We start from the raw sequence: 17,192 nt of genomic DNA on the forward strand, positions 1-17,192 counted from the left end.
AAAAAAAAAAAAAAAAATTTAAAAATTAGCCGGGCGTGGTGGCGGGTGCCTGTAGTCCCAGCTACTCGGGAGGCTGAGGCAGCAGAATGGCGTGAACCCGGGAGGAGGAGCTTGCAGTGAGCGGAGATCGCGCCACTGCACTCCAGCCTGGGGGACAAAGCGAGACTCCGTCTCAAAAATAAATAAATAATAATAATAATAAATAAAAATTAGCCACTGTAGTTGTACATATCTGTAGTCCCAGCTACCCAGGAGACTGAGGCAGGAGAATGGCTCGAACCTGGGCTGCAGTAAAAGATGACTGTGCCACAGCAGTCTAGCATGAACAACATAGAGAGACCCCCACATCGAAGACTAATAATAATAAATAAAAGTATTTAGACCCAGGGAAGTATAAAACACCAAACTAAGAACTATTATTTCTCCTTCTAGAATTGAATATAAAAGAATATCAAATCATAGAGACAAACAGTAGAATGGTGGTGACAGGGGATGGGAGAAGGACAAATGGGGAATTACTGTTTAACAGGTTAAAGAGTTTCAAATTTATAAGATGAAAATAATTATGAGATGTTTGCACACCATTATGAATGTATTTAAAACCATTAACTGTACATTTAAAAGTGTTCAAGATACTAATTTTTATACTATATATATTTTAACACAATAAAAAAGCTGGAGGAAAAAAAGAGTATTAAAATAAGCTGGTATTTTTCTAAGCCAAATTTAACATAAAACATCAAGCAAAAGAAAAAAAGCCACAACACTGATGGTTGCAATATAACTAGAGTAGAAACTTTAGACTTAAGCACTGAGAAACATAAAAAAGAAAATTATTAAAAACCTTATTGTTCTCGGTGGACACAGTGGCTCACGCCTATAATCCCAGCACTTTGGAAGGCTGAGGCAAGTTGATCACCTGAGGTCAGGAGTTCAGGACCAGCCTGGCCAATATGGCAAAAGCCTGTCTCTACTAAAAATACAGAAAGTAGCAGGGCGTGGTGGTGGGCACCTGTAATCCCAGCTACTCAGGAGGCTAAGGCACAAGAATGGCTCAAACCTGGGAGCCAGAAGTTGCAGTGAGCCAAGAGCATGCCACTGCACTTCAGCCTAGGTGACTGAGTGAGACTCTGTTTCCAAAAACAAACAAACAAAAAACTGTATTATTCTCATTAATAGAAATAATTAGTCCAAGGGACAAGAAGCAGAATATTTCATTTTAATGATCACTTTCTTCATGCATAAAATATAACAAAAGAATGGTCATGCTATGTCATAATTTTCACTACTCTGAGTGACAACAGTAAAGATAACTAAAATAATTCATCAAAAAATTGAGTATAAATATGTCACAAGCTAGCCTCAGCCCACTGGAGGAAAAAAAAAAAAACAAAAAAAACAAACCTGCATCTGCTCCCTATTTTCTCACAGATATTCTACTACCAAAGGAAATAACTTACATTTCAAAAATATAACGCTTTTTCCTTGCCTCCTCTTTGGTAACTCCCAAGTTGATAATCATTTTTAAAAGGCCGGGCCAGGCGCGGTGGCTCACACCTGTAATCCCAGCACTCTGGGAGGCCAAGGCAGGCAGGCTGCTTGAGCTCAGGAGTTCAAAACCAACCTGGCCAACATGGCAAAATCCTGTCTCTAATAAAAATACAAAAGTTAGCCAGGCGTGGTGGCGCTCGCTTATAATCCCAGCTACTCAAGAGGCTGAAGCACGAGAATCACTTGAATCTGGGAGGCGGAGGTTGCAGTGAGCAAAGATTGCACCACTGCACCCCAACCTGGGAAACAGAGCAAGGCTCTGTCTCAAAAATAAATAAAAGGTTATTTTCTTTCTTTTTTCTTACTTGCTTCTGTCACTCAATAAAAAGCCTTTTGCTTTTCCTACCTTATGCCTATATCCTTTTTCTTTCTGTTTCCCTCTTCTCCTAAGGACAGGTAGCTCTTCGAATTGATGTCTGCCTTCAAACATGACGATTGCTTTTCCAGCCACCCAGGCTCTCTCAGAAGGATCTCCAAAAGCCTCCACGTAGTACTGCCGATAGGGCCTCCGGTTGGAAACTAGGTAAGGGTAAGAGAACCAGAATCATTAATCAAAGAAATTACTTCTCATAATTAAGACAACAGCCACATCATTGCTGCCAGAGAAGACTGTTTGGAAACAACTAACATGCCCACTGAACTAGACAATCTGGGGTAGATCATACTCAAGGAAAATTTTAAGTATTCTATATGTGTTGCAAGAAAATACACAGGAGGTTATGAAAGAATCAGTAGTCTAGTCTGATGATGTGATATAGCTTCAAAACCAGTTAAATGTAGATTAACTACAAAGAAGAAATCAAGACAGTAGACAGGTAAGTCACTTTCGCTATCAGTCTATAATTTCATTGTTCCAAAAATACAGAAGACATATAATAAGCCCACAGCAACAAAAATATCAAAAAAAAAACCCCAAAACAACAAAAAACAAAAAAAAAAAGAAAACATGAAAAACACTAGGCTAAAATACAAAGAGGAAGAAATGTTTCAGCAAAGCAACATGTATGATCTGTTAACATTTATAGTGTAGTTACTCACAGACAAGCACCACACAAGGTGCTTTGCATGGATTCCTCCCCACAACCACACCCCCAAAATAATGTATGGCTTTGATATTTTAGACATAGTAAGTTTAATAACTTCAGAGAGAACAAGTGCATGGTCAAACACTGGTTTTGCAAAGAAAGTGAAATATGGTATTTCAAATTAGGGAAATTGTAAAAGAAAACGGAAAGCCTACCAGTAATAAAACCAAAAATAAATCCAGTTTAGCCTATAATTTCTTGGTTGTCTAAAGTTCTATACATACGATTAAAAATATGAAAATGTAAATCCTATACAGAAAAGATTATAATTAAATTCATCTAATATGTGTTATCTTCCACACATTTACAATTTTATTAGCAACTTCTATTACATTAAAAAGTGTCACAAAAGAAAGAGAGGACAACACATGTTTAACAATTTGTCACTTTTAATAAAAGGAAATAAAATCATTTCATATGAAAATTCACTTTAACTCACATCTAGTTCCCTTGTAACCACCACATCTTGTTTCAAAACACAGAAAAGAATCCAAATAACCTTTGGAAGAATTATGGAATGACTACTTCCTTCAGAATGAAAAATGAAAAAAGAAAGACAAAGGAAAGAAGGGATTTATAAACCGAACTGTCAACGGTAACTTCTGGTTTCAAAAGTGTACACATGGTAGTTTTCTATAAAACATAGCTTAATAATGAAACTAAAACTTAGTTAAATTTTGTGTTGTCTGGTTCATTTTAAAACAAACTCCGAAAAAAAAAAATGAACTCCTTATTTCCCACCTACTGAATTAAATCCTTCAATAAAAATCACCCACAGGAACTGGAACTGGTTAATACACACATGTGTGTACCTACATAAAGGTTCTTAAAGTCAGTTTGAGAAATAAATCACTCTCCCATGAATCAATACATTGAATTGGCCAGGTGCAGGGGCTCACACCTATAATCCCAACACTTTGGGAGACAGAAGTGGGAGGATTGCTCGAGCCCAGGAGTTCGAGACCAGCCTGGGAAACATAGCAAGACCCTATCTCTACTAAAAATTAAAAAATTAGCTGAGGATGGTGGCATGTGCCTGTAGTCCCACCTACTTGGGAGGCTGAGAAGGGAGGATCACTTCATCCTAAAAGGTCAAGAATACAGTGAGCCATGATCACGCCACTGCACTCCACCCTGGGCAGTACAGCAAGACCCTGTCTTAGAAATAAATAAATAAATAAATAAATAAATTCAATTAACAGATAAGAACTTCTGATGTGCCAGTAACGTGAGGAAGAGAAAAAAGTACTCACTGTCTGACAGGTAAGTCATATATAAATAGATGACAATACAAAAGGCATGACAACTGCAAAAATAAACACTCATTTCTCTAAAAAAAAAAAAAAAAAAAGTAAGGGGAGAAGACAAATGAAATACTTAAATAATTTATTTTTTTTTTTGAGACAGAGTTTCACTCTTGTTGCCCAGTCTGGAGTGCTATGGCACGATCTCGGCTCACCACAACCTCTGCCTCCCAGGTTCACGCGATTCTCCTGCCTCTACCTCCCGAGTAGCTGGAATTACAGGCATGCGCCACCACACTCAGCTAATTTTTTGTATTTTTAGTAAAGACAGGGTTTCTCCATGTTGGTTAGGCTGATGTCAAACTCCTGACCTCAGGTGATCCACCCGCCTTGGCCTCCCAAAGTGCTGGGATTACTTACAGGTGTGAGCCACCGCACCAGACTGAACAACTTTTTTTTTTTTTTTTTTTTGAGACGGAGTCTCGCTCTATCACCCAGGCTGGAGTACAGTGGCCGGATCTCAGCTCACTGCAAGCTCCGCCTCCTGGGTTTACGCCATTCTCCTGTCTCAGCCTACAGAGTAGCTGGGATTACAGGCGCCCGCCATCTCGCCCAGCTAGTTTTATGTATTTTTAGAAGATACGGGGTTTCACTGTGTTAGCCAGGATGGTCTCGATCTCCTGACCTCGTGATCCGCCCGTCTCGGCCTCCCAAAGTGCTGGGATTACAGGCTTGAGCCACCGCGCCCGGCCAACAACTTTTAAAGTTAAACAGTTTGGCCAGGTGGGATGGCTCGTGCCTGTAATCCCAACACTTTGGGAGGCTGAGGCAGGCGGATCACCTGAGGGCAGGAGCTCGAGACTGGCCTGGCCAACATGGTCAAACTCTGTCTCTACTAAAAATACAAAAAGTAGCCAGGCGTGGTGCAACATGCCTGCAATCCAAGCTACTAGAGAGACTGAGGCACGAGAATCGCTTGAACTCAGCAGGCAGGGTTTGTAGTGAGCTGAGATCACACCACTGCACTCTAGCCTGGTTAACAGAGTGAGACTCTATCTCAAACAAACAAACAAAAAAAGTAAACACTTAAAGATAGAATAAAAGATACAATTATGGTATGAGAGCACAGAACCCTCAAAGGCATGAATGAATAAAACAAAACAAAACTACAAGAAGTTCAGAACACTATATCATAAACTGCAAGAAAAGGGAAACTAATCAAGGTTGGGCAGCAACCAGACTTGTAAGAGTTTGCATGGCATGTTATGACCTTAGCCTTTGCAGCTTCGACTTTTAGCTGGGCGCGGTGGCTCACACCTGTAATCCCAACACTTCAGGAGGTTGAGGCAGGTGGATCACCCGAGGTCAGGAGTTCAAGACCAGCCTGACCAACATGGTGAAACCCTGTCTCTATTAAATACAAGAAATTAGCCAGGCATGGTGGTGCACGCCTGTAATCCCAGCTACTTGGGAGGCTAAGGCAGGAGAATCGCTTGAACCCGAGAGGCAGAGGTTGCAGTGAGCTGAGAACGCACCACTGCACTCTAGCCTAGGCAACAAGAGTGAAATTCTGTCTCAAACACAAACACACACACACACACACACCCCAAAACCTTTAGCCATTATCCTGTAGGCAATGAGGAGTCTCATTTAAAAGGTTCAGTTTTTCATCTTAGAAATATGAATATCCTTGACCTATAAACAATACAGTAAGAGGAAATAAGACTCAATAGACCAGCATCACCAAAGTACTGTGGCCCCGAGATGACTAGAACTTTAAGGCAGTGGCAATGAGATGAACAAAATTTGAAAGATGTTTTTAAAAACACAAGTGAAGGCCAGGCACAGTAGCTTACGCCTGTAATCCCAGCACTTTGGAGGCCAAGGCGGGCGGATCACGAGGTCAGGAGATTGAGACCATCCTGGTTAACACAGTGAAACCCCATCTCTATTAGAAAAAAAAAATACAAAAAATTAGCGGGGCGTGGTGGCGGGCGCCACCAGCTATTTCGGAGGCTAAGGCAGGAGAATGGCGTGAACCCAGGAGGTAGAGCTTGCAGTGAGCCAAGATCGTGCCACTGCACTTCAATCTGAGGAAGAGCGAGACTCTATCTCAAAAAAAAAAAAAAAAAAAAAAAAAAAAAAAAAAAACACAATTGAAAAGACTTAATATGTAACTAAAAAGTCACACAGGCCGGGCGCAGTGGCTCACACCTGTAATCCCAGCACTTTAGGAGGCCGAGGTGGGCGGATCACGAGGTCAGGAGATTGAGACCATCCTGGCTAACACGGTGAAACTCCGTCTCTACTAAAAATACAAAAAATTAGCTGGACATGGTGGTGGGCGCCTGTAGTCCCAGCTACTCAGGAGGCTGAGGCAGGAGAATGGCGTGAACCCACGAGGCGGAGCTTGCAGTGAGCCGAGATCGTGTTACTGCACTTCAGCCTGGGCAATAGAGCAAGACTCTGTCTCAAAAAAACAAAACAAAACAAAAAAGTCACGTAAAACAGATCATTAGCCAGAATGGTCAATATGTTGAAACCCCGTCTCTACTAAAAATACAAAAATTAGCCAGGCATGGTGGTGCACACCTGTAGTCCCAGCTACTTGGGAGTCTCAGGCAGAAGAATTGCTTGAACCCAGGAGGCAGAGGTTGCAGTGAGCCGAGATCCTGCTACTGCACTCCAGCCTGGGAGACAGAGCAACATTCTGTTCCCAAAAAACAAAAGAAAAACAAACAAACAAACAAGAAAACAGATGCTCAGGTTGGGCGCAGTGGCTCATACCTATAATCCCAGCACTTTGGGAGGTGGATCACCTGAGGTCAGGAGTTTGAGACCAGCCTGGCCAACACGGCGAAACCCCATCTCTACTAAAAATACAAAAATTAGTGCCAGGCGTGGTGGTACGCACCTGTAATCCCAACTGAGGCAAGAGAATCGCTAGGAGACAGAAGTTGCAGTGAGCCAAGATCGCACCTCACTGCACTCCAGACTGAGCAACAAGAGCGAAACTCCATCCAAAAGAAAAAAAAAAAAAAAAGAATACAAAAACAACAGATACTTATACAATGTTTATAGAAACACTGTTCAGAATGGCCAAAAGGAAACAACCCAAATGTTCTCTGATGGATGAATGGAAAACCAAAATGTGATACTTACAATACAATGAAGTATTATGTAGCCTTTAAAAAAATTAACAAAGAGAGAAATTCCGAAACATACTATAGCATAGATAAACCTAGAAAACATTATGGTAAGTGAAGTAAGGGGTCAATAGGACAAATGTCTGATTCTAGTTATATGTGGTATCTAAAATAGTCAAATTTATAGAGGAAGAAAACAGAACACAGGACAGTGGTTACCAAGGGCTAGGGTGATGTTGGCAAATGGGTACAGAGTTTCAGTTTGGGAGATGAAAGAGTCTGGAGATGAAGTGGTAATGGCTACACAACAATGTTAACATACTTAATGCTACTGAACTGCCTATGTGAAACAATGAAAACATTGGGCCAGACAAGGTGACTCAGGCCTATAGTCCCAGTGCCTTGGGAGGCCGAGGCAGGACAGAACATTGGGAGGCCGAGGCAGGAGGATCATTTAAGGTCAGGAGTTCAAGAACAGCCTGGCCAACATGGTGAAACCCTGTCTCTACTAAAAATACAAAAATTAGCCAGGTGTGGTGGCACATGCCTATAGTCCCAGCTACTCGGGAGGTTGAGGCAGGAGAATTGCTTGAACCCAGGAGGCAGAGGTTGCAATGAGCTGAGATCCTGCCACAGCCTGGGCAACAGAGCCGGACACTATCTCAAAAAACAACAACAACAGCAACAAAATTAAATTTATGCTTTGTCTATGTTTTAAAAGTCAAATAACCAATGATGGGGATATGGGAAAAATCAGAACCAATGCATTCGTAGTGGGAACCTATCCCAATTGTAAGTTGAGGAGCACAACAGATTTGTGGAAAAATTATAAAAAATCACAGATGCTCCATGACATACCCATTATAAGTTGAAAATATTAAGTTGAATATGAAGGCTGGCCAGACACAATGGCTTCACGCCTATAATCTGAATACTTTCTGAGGCCAAGGCAGGAGGACTGTTTGAGCCCAGGAGTTCAAGACAAGCATGGGCAATACAGGGAGACCCTGTCTGCAAAAAAAATTTAAAAATTAGCTAGGCGTGGTGACGCTTGCCTGTAGTTCCAGCTACTTGGGGGGCTGAGGCGAGAGGATCACATGAGTCCAAGAGGCAGAGACTGCAGTGAGCTGACATCGTGCCACTACACTCCAGCCTGAGAAACAAAGCAAGACCCTGACTCGAAAAAAAAAAACAAAAAACAAAAAACAAAAAAGAATAATTAGAAAATGTATTTAATACACCTAGCCTACGCTAAACATGCTCAGAACACTTACACTGGTCTACAGTTGTGCAAAATTTCTGATATCAAGCCTATTTTAAAATTAACTGCTGAGTATCTTGTATAATTTATTGAATACTACATTGAAAGTGAAAAACAGAATGGTTCTACAGGTAACTCGAAGTACCATTTCTATTTAATGTGTATATCTTTCGCACCATTGTAAGGTCAAAAAATTCTAACTCAAATTGGGGACCTACTATATACAAAATGTCCAGAATATGCAAATCCACAGAAACAGAAAGTACATTAGTGGTTGCTTAAGGCAAACACGTATGGGTGTGGAAAGATGGAGACAGAGGAAGCTAAAGAGTATGGGGTTCCATGTTAGAGTGATGAATGTATCTTCAAATTGATATCCTGGTGAAAACTTCAAGTGTGGGGTTGAGTATATAAACCTAAAGACAGGATAAAGACTATCACTATGCACATGAATTCAGTTTACTGATGACAATTTAAAACTCAGAGTTAATAAAACTGTCATTCCAGAAGGATGAAAAAGGGTTATTAGAGACTAAATGTCTGTGTCCTCCTGAAATGCATTATTCTGAAGTCTTGGACCCCCCATATGTTGGTGTTTATAGGTGAGGCCTTTGGAATAATTAGATTTACTAATTTTATACACTAAATATACTAAGAATACTAAACACTATTACTAGATTAGTAATAGATCCCTCATGATGCAGAGGACCTCATGATGCAAATAGTCTCTTTATAAGAAGATGCCAGAGTGAGTACTGTCTCTCTCTGCCAAATGAGGACACAGCAACAAGGTGGTTATCTACAAGTAAGGAAGACAGCCCTCACCTGGGATCCAAATTGGCTAGCACCTTCATCTTAAAACTTCCCTGTCTCTAGAGTCAAAAATAAATTGTTGGCCAGGCACAGTGGTTCACACCTGTAATCTCAGTACTTTGGGAGGCCAAGGCGGGAGGATCACTTAAGGCCAGGAGTTCAAGACCAGTTCATGCAACACAGGGAGATCTACAAAAAATACAAAAATTAGCCGAGTGTTGTGGTGCACACCTGTAGTCCCAGCTACTCAAGAGGCTGAGGTGGAAGGAGCGCTGGAGCCCGGGAGATGGAAGTTGCAGTGAGCTGTAATTGTGCCACTGCACTCCAGCCTGAGTGACAGAGCAAGACTCTTTCTCAAAAATAAGAATATTGAAATAAAAAATAACAACAAAAAATAAAAATCCTTCTGAATCCTATATACCTGCAGCATCCTCCCTTCTCTATTTCTGTCTCCATTGCCTCAAATCAGTCCAATCTAACTTCTACTTCAATCAAACCAACAACAATAAAAAAGATTGTTCTTATCCCCAATGGACATTTTATTTGCTCTCTAGGCAACACTCAGCAAAATTGATCACATTGTCCTTCTTAAACTAGAGCGGTCCCGGCTCATGTGCGACTTCACTTTCGATGGTTTCAGTTACCTGTGATACAGTACAATAAACTATTGGGGTTGAAGGCAGGGTACAGATTCCCATAACTTTTACTACAGTATAATTGTTCTGTTTTTTTTTTTTTAATTAATTAATTTATTTTTATTTATTTATTTTTTTGAGACGGAGACTCGCTCTGCCGCCCAGGCTGGAGTGCAGTGGCACACGGTCTCTGCACACTGCAAGTTCCGCCCCCCGGGTTCACATCATTCTCCTGCCTTAGCCTCCCAAGTAGCTGGGACTACAGGCGCCCGCCACCACACCCAGCTAACTTTTTGTATTTTTTTTTAGTAGAGACAGGGTTTCACCATGTTAGTCAGGATAGTCTCGATCTCCTGACCTCGTGATCCATCCGCCTCGGCCTCCCAAAGTGCTGAGATTACAGGCGTGAGCCACCACGCCCGACCCTGTTTTATTTTTTTTATTTTTATTTTTTTTTTTGAGACGGAGTCTCACTCTCGTCCAGGCTGGAGTGCAGTGGCGCGATCACGGCTCACTGCAAGCTCTGCCTCCCGGGTTCACAGCATTCTCCTGCCTCAGCCTCCCTAGTAGCTGGTACTACAGGTGCCTGCCACCACGCCAGCCACAGTGAATTTTTAAAATGAACATAATTTTTTGTATTTTTAGTAGAGACGGGATTTCACCATGTTAGCCAGGATGGTCTCAATCTCCTGACCTTGTGATCCACCTGCCTCAGGCTCCCAAATTGCTGGGATTACAGGCGTGAGCCACCACGCCTGGCCTCTGTTTTATTATTAGTTGTTATTGATCTCTTACAATTCCCAATTTATTTTTTATTTACTTATTATTATTATTATTATTATTATTATTATTATTATTATTATTTTAGATAGAATCTTGCTCCATCGCCCAGGCTGGAGTGCAGTAGTATGATCTCGGCTCATTGCAACCTCCACCTCCCAAGTTTAAGCAATCCTCCTGCCCCAGCCTCCCCAGTAGGTGGGATTACAGGCGTCCGCCACCACGTCCAGCTAATTTTTTGTGTTTTTAGTAGAGACGGGTTTTCATCGTGTTGGCCAGGCTGGCTTTCAACTCCTGACCTCAAGCGATCTGCCCACCTCGGCTTCCCAAAGTGCTAGGAGTACAGGCGTGAGCCACCACAACCGGCCACAATGCCCAATTTATAAATGATACCTTATAATAGGTATGTATGTACAGGAAAAACATTGCATATATGGGATTCAGTACTACCCAGTTTCACGCATCCACTGAGAATCTTAGAACTTATCTCCAGTACATACTACTATACTCTAGTCACATTCTACTACTTTTCCTCTTCCATCTCTGTTTCATCTGATTCTTTTTCATCATTCTTTTTCGGCAAGCTCAGTCTCTTCCACACAGATGTCAAATGATGTGTTCCTCAGCGTACATTTTGTCTCATAGTAACTTCTGTCCCAAAAAATCTCACCCATGCCTTGCCCATGGCTCCAACTAATATGAACAAGAATATGTCCTTTCTGAGTTATAGATGCTCCAGTGTTCCCTCAGTAAATGACAATCTACACATCTATCCAGCGATGAAGCTAAAAACGTGGGAGCCATCCTGTGATACGGAAACCTGAGAACTGAAAGCCTCAGGACTTCATTCTCCCTCACTCAACATTATCCAATGCATTACTACATCACATGCATTTTACCTCCTAATCTGTTTTTATTTTCTATTCACAATTTTCATCACACCATAATCACTAATAATGACTTCTTTAACCGTCTCTTTTTAGTTATTTGTGGTCCCCTCTAACACATGTTCAAAATCCAGCCACAGTGAATTTTTAAAATGAACAGATCAGATTATGGCAGTTCCTGCTAAATACCTTTTAATTATATACATTGTTACTGAGATAAAAATAACAAAAAGTTTCAACAAAGTCAACATGGCACTGAACACTTTGTCCCATACCTACTTCCCAGCCTCATACTGTGCCACCCTCCATTACTCTGAGAGCTGCAGATTTCTCAGGGCTGGGGCACATACTATTTGATGTTCCTGGAACCATCTTCTTCTCTCTTCCCTAGTTAACTCCCAACTCATCCTCTCAAGTAACAGATCAGAGAAAACTTTATGAGCAAACACCACTGGATGAAAAGTCCAGGTCAGTTATCCCTGTTACGTCACTGAACAGGCATCAAAAGTATTCCTTGGATAGACTTCTAAGTAATAATGCATTTGATTATTTTCTGGTGTCTTGACCCTTATACTAGATTCTAATTTCTTATGACAGCAAGCAGTATTGATGTATGGCCCAATAACGGATCCCAAAACCGAGCCCAGTACTCAATCTATACAAGGTATTTACTATTTTTGTCAAATAAACAGCATGGACTGAACTAGTGTGCATAAGAAACACTATAAATAGGCTGAGTGCGGTAGCTCCCTCCAGTAATCTCAAGCATTTTGGGAGGCCCAGGTGGGCAGATCACTTGAGCCCAGGAGTTTCAGACCAGCCTGGGCAACAAGGCAAAACCCTGTCTCTATAAAAAAATTAAAAACTAAGCCAGGTATAGTGGCGAATGCCTGTAGTCCTAGCTGCTTGGAAGGCATGGGAGGGAAGATTGCTTGACCCTGGGAAGCTATGGTTGCAATGAGTCATGATCACGCCACTGCATTCCAGCCTAGGCAATACAGCGAGACCCTAAATCAAAAGCGAGACGAAGAGACAGATACACCCTAATGAGTAAGAAACCAGCAGTCATAGGGACAGGAGGTTAGAAAAGGAGCACTAAAAGAGTTTTCCAGTAGTAGAATTTAAATATCCAGACAGGTTACTAAGGATAAGGTATCAACAAATTTTTTTAATTAAAGAGAAAGGGTCTCATTGTGTTGCCAAGGCTGGTCTCAAATTCCTGGGCTCAAGTGATCCTCCCACCTCGGGCTCCCAAAGTGCTGGGATTATAGGCATCAGCCACTGTGCCTACTCAAGGTATCAAATTTTTAACACACTATTTTTTTCTTTTGAGACAGAGTCTCGCTCTGTCACCCAGGCTGGTGTGCAGTGGTGTAATCTTGGATCACTTGCAACCTCCACATCCCGGGCTTAAGCAATTCTTCTGCCTCACCCTCCCCAGTAGCTGGAATTATAGGAGGATGCCAACACACCTGGCTAATTTTTATATTTTTAGTAAACACAGGGTTTCACCATGTTAGCCAGACTGGTCTCAAACTCCTGACCTCAGGTGATTCGCCCACCTTAGCCTCCCAAAGTGCTGGAATTACACGTGTGAGCCACTGTAGCCAGCCAAGAAACTAAAATTTATAAAGGTTTTCAGGCACTTCACTATTCAAAATATAAAAAATCAAATCCAGGAATTCTACTTTGGAGAAACCATCCTTCTAAAAAAAAAAATAAATAAATAAAGAGGCATGGTGACTTACACATGTAATCCCAATAATCTGGAAGGCCAAGGTGGGAGGATCCCTTATTAAGCTCAGGATTTCAAGATCAGCCTGGGCAATATATGCAGACACTATCTCTACCCAAAAAAAAAAAAAAAAAAAAACAAAAAGCCATGTGTGGTGGCACACATCTGGGCTCCCAGCTATTCAGGATGCTGAGGATGGATGACTATTTGAGCCCTGGAGATCAAGGCTTCAGTGAGGCGTGGTTATGTCATTACACTCCAGCCTAGGCAACAGAATGAGATTCTGTCTCAGAAAAATAAATAAATAAACAAATAATAAAAAAATATGAAAAAAATCTCCACAAAGTGGAAAAGGCAAGCTGCAAAATATACAGTGTTCTATCTGTGATAAAGGAAAGACGTGGAAGATGACTAAGAAGTATATATTTAGTCATGTAAATAAAAATATAATTTACACGAAAAAACATTATGTATATAAAAATACATTAATATTAGCCGGGTGTGCTGGCTCACGCCTGTAATCCAAGCACTTTGGGAGGCCAAGACCAGTGGTTCACTTGAGGTCAGGAGTTTGGGACTAGCCTGGTCAACATGGTGAAACCTCGTCTCTACTAAAATACAAAAATCAGCTGGGCGTGGTGGCACACACCTGTAATCCCAGCTACTCTGGAGTCTGAGGCAGGAGGAGAATCGCTTGAACCCAGGAGGCAGAGGTTGCATGCAGTGAGCCGAAATTGCGCCACTGCACTCCAGCGTAAGTGAGAGAGCGAGATTCCGTCTTAAAACAAAACAACAACAAAAATTAATTATCAATTGGTTGCCTGTTGAAAGGAGTGAAGAATGTGGCAGATCACAGCAAAGTAGAGAGTAAGCTGATTTTTCTGAATCTCATCAACATCTGACTTTCAGAACCTAAAATACATATATTAAAACTAAAATAAAATCACTGCCATCCTAATAGAAAAAAGGACAGCTCAAATCAAGTTTCAGGCCAGGTGCAGTGGCTCATGCCTGTAATCCCAACACTTTGGGAGGCCGAGGAGGGAGGATCACCTAAGGTCAGGGGTTCAAGACCAGCCTGGCCAAAATCGTGAAACCCCGTCTCTACTAAAAATACAAAACCTGGCCCAGCGCGGTGGCTCACGCTTGTAATCCCAGCACTTTGGGAGACCCAGGCGGGCAGATCACGAGGTGAGGAGATCAAGACCATTCTGGCTATCACGGTGAAACCCCATCTCTACTAAAAATACAAAAAAAATTAGCTGGGCATGGTGGTGAGTGCCTGTAGTCCCAGCTACTGGGGAGGCTGAGGCAGGAGAATGGCGTGAACTCAGAAGGCGGAGCTTGTCACTCCGAGATGGTGCCACTGCACTCCAGCCAGGGCGACAGAGTGAAACTCCCTCTCAAAAAAAAAAAAAAAAAATTAGCCAGGCATGGTGGTAGGTGTCTGTAGTCCCAGCTACTTGGGAAGCGAGGCAGGAGAATCACCTGAACCCAGGAGGTGAAGGCTGCAGTGAGGTGAGATCATGCCACTCACTGCACTCCAGCCTGGGAGACAGAGCAGAAATTCTTCTCAAAAAATAACATAACATAACATAACATAACATAACATAACATAACATAAAAAAATAAATAAATCAAGTTTCAGCCCCATCCTTTACAGTAATTTATAACTAAGGTACCTGAGATTCAAACAAAACAATCAACTGAAAAATAAACAATAGCATTTAAAGGAAATACTCCAAATCAAAATTTTAAACTTCAAAATTATTAATAAGAACCATTTACAATTGTTTCAGATTTATATTATCAAAAATGATACAAACCTGATTAAAGTAGAAATATGTAAATATACTAAAAGGTGATTCTGGACAATGTAAACATTAGAGAAATGGCCTAACACCTTCCTGGCATCAACAGAATAACTGAGAATGTTTAAATCAGCCAGGCGCAATGGCTCACGCCTGTGATCCCCATACTTTGGAAGACTGAGGCAGGCAGATCACCTAACGTCAGGAGTTCAAGACCAGCCTGGCCAACATGGCGAAACCCCATCTCTACTAAAAATACAAAAATAAGGCCTGGTGCAGGGCTCATGCCTGTAATCCTAGCACTTTGGAAGGCTGAGGCAGGCAGATCAACTGAGGTCGGGAGTTCCAGACTAATCTGACCAACATGAAGAAACCCCGTCTCTACTAAAAATACAAAACTAGCTGGGTGTAGTGGCACATGCCTGCAATCCCAGTTACTCAGGAGGCTGAGCCAGAAGAATTGCTTGAACCCGGGAGGCAGAGGTTGCGGTGAGCCGAGATCACGCAGTTGCACTCCAGCCTGGGCAACAAGAGCAAAACTCCGTCTCAAAAAAAATCAAAATAAAACAAAATTAGCCAAGTGTAGTGGCAGGGGTCTGTAATCCCAGCTACTCAGGAGGCTGAGGCAGGAGAATCACTTGAACTCACAAGCCACAGATTGCCGCGAGCTGAGATTGCACCACCACAGACCAGCCTGGGCAACAAGAGCAAGACTCTGTCTCAAAAAAAAAAAAAAAGAAAGAAAGAAGGTTTAAATCATAGAGTAAAACAAACTTTTAAAAGCCCCAAAAGATAAAATATGTAATACCAATTCATTCACAAAATGCTCCAAGGAAAAAAATAGATTATTATTAAAGATAACAAAAATTGGGTTATTCTAAAGGCAACTGCCTTTAACATGTATAATCACTGCAAGTATTACCTTTCATTTTTGAATGTGTGTTAATCAACGGATCAGAACAAATCCTGCAGGGCCACCACGGGCGTCTCTTGAATTTTGCCCAGATGAGATCTCCAACTTCATACTTCAGTGGCGTAGACTTTTTCTTAGCTTGACACTTTAGACAGACAAAACATGGGACATCGGTAAGAATCAAAATCTTTTGAATAAGTATTATCATTCTTATTAGCCTTCTGAAAAGCAATGTATGAAAATTGAGAATGAAAACACTCTAGTCTAAAAAGAATTACAAAGTAAGTACAACTAAATTATTTCATCTTAATTGTTCATAACATAGCCCTTTATACATAGTTCTCAATTTATAATTGTTTTATATAATGAGTCTATCCGTATTCTGAAAATAAAATTAAGCTGGCTTTATTTTAAAGAACTAAAACAAACACAATAAAGAAAATCATCCCAAGGAAAAGATATCCTTGATCTAGTCCTTGGATCAAAACACAAAGGGGAAAAAAAAATGGAGAAAAAATTATAGAAAGCATTTTTAATAATATTAAGAGATTTCAGACCCTTCTGCATGTAATATTCTATATGCTTTTCAAATCAATATTTCTATTAGTGTATTAACAATAGTAATAGCCAGGAGTGGTGGCACACGCCTGTAATCCCAGCTAACACTTTACTTTCAGACATAAGCCTCAGAGAAAATAGCAAAGTATTCTTCTAAATACTCATAGAAGTTCAATCTCATTAAAAATACTGGGATTGACTGGGCACATTGGCTCACGCCTGTAATCTCAGCACTTTGGATCACCTGAGGTCAGGAGTTCGTGACCAGCCTGGCCAACATGGTGAAACTCCGTTCTACTAAAAACACAAAAATTAGCCAGGCGTGTTAGCGGGCACCTGTAATCCCACCCAGCTACTTGGGAGGATGAGGCAGAAGAATCGCTTGAACCCGGGAGGTGGAGGTTGCAGCGAGCTGAGAGCCACTGCACTCCAGACTGTGCGACAGAGAGAGACTCTTAAAAAAAAAAAAAAAAAAAAAAAAAAGGCCAGGCGCGGTGGCTCATACCTGTAATCCCAGCACTTAGGGAGGCCAAGGTGGGCGGATCACAAGGTCAGGAGATCGAGACAATTCTGGTTAACATGGGAAAACCCCGTCTCTACTAAAACTACAAAATTAGCTGGATGTGGTGGCGGGCGCCTGTAGTCCCAGCTTCTTGGGAAGCTGAGACAGGAGAATGTCATGAACCCAAAAGGCAGAGCTTGCAGTGGGGCGAATTTGCACCACTGCACTCCAGCCTGGGAGACAGAGCAAGACTCCGTCTCAAAAAAAAAAA

At 41.4% G+C, this 17,192-nt stretch overlaps 1 protein-coding gene across 5 annotated transcripts in view; it reads right to left on the reverse strand.

The window, feature by feature from the left end:
• The window catches only part of NSD1 (nuclear receptor binding SET domain protein 1), a 177,671-nt gene that overhangs the window by 97,277 nt on the left and 63,202 nt on the right, over positions 1-17,192 (reverse strand). For all 5 annotated transcript variants that reach the window (XM_017896072.1, XM_017896073.1, XM_017896069.1 and 2 more), the window contains 2 exons: positions 15,871-16,006; positions 1,898-2,070 (listed from right to left, as the gene is read on the reverse strand). In XM_017896072.1, the coding sequence (XP_017751561.1) occupies positions 1,898-2,070; positions 15,871-16,006 (309 nt within the window). The remainder of the gene's footprint in view (positions 1-1,897; positions 2,071-15,870; positions 16,007-17,192) is intronic.

This window comes from Rhinopithecus bieti, unplaced genomic scaffold (genome assembly GCF_001698545.2).
Source record: "Rhinopithecus bieti isolate Rb0 unplaced genomic scaffold, ASM169854v2 scaffold_26546, whole genome shotgun sequence".
NCBI lineage: Eukaryota > Metazoa > Chordata > Mammalia > Primates > Cercopithecidae > Rhinopithecus > Rhinopithecus bieti.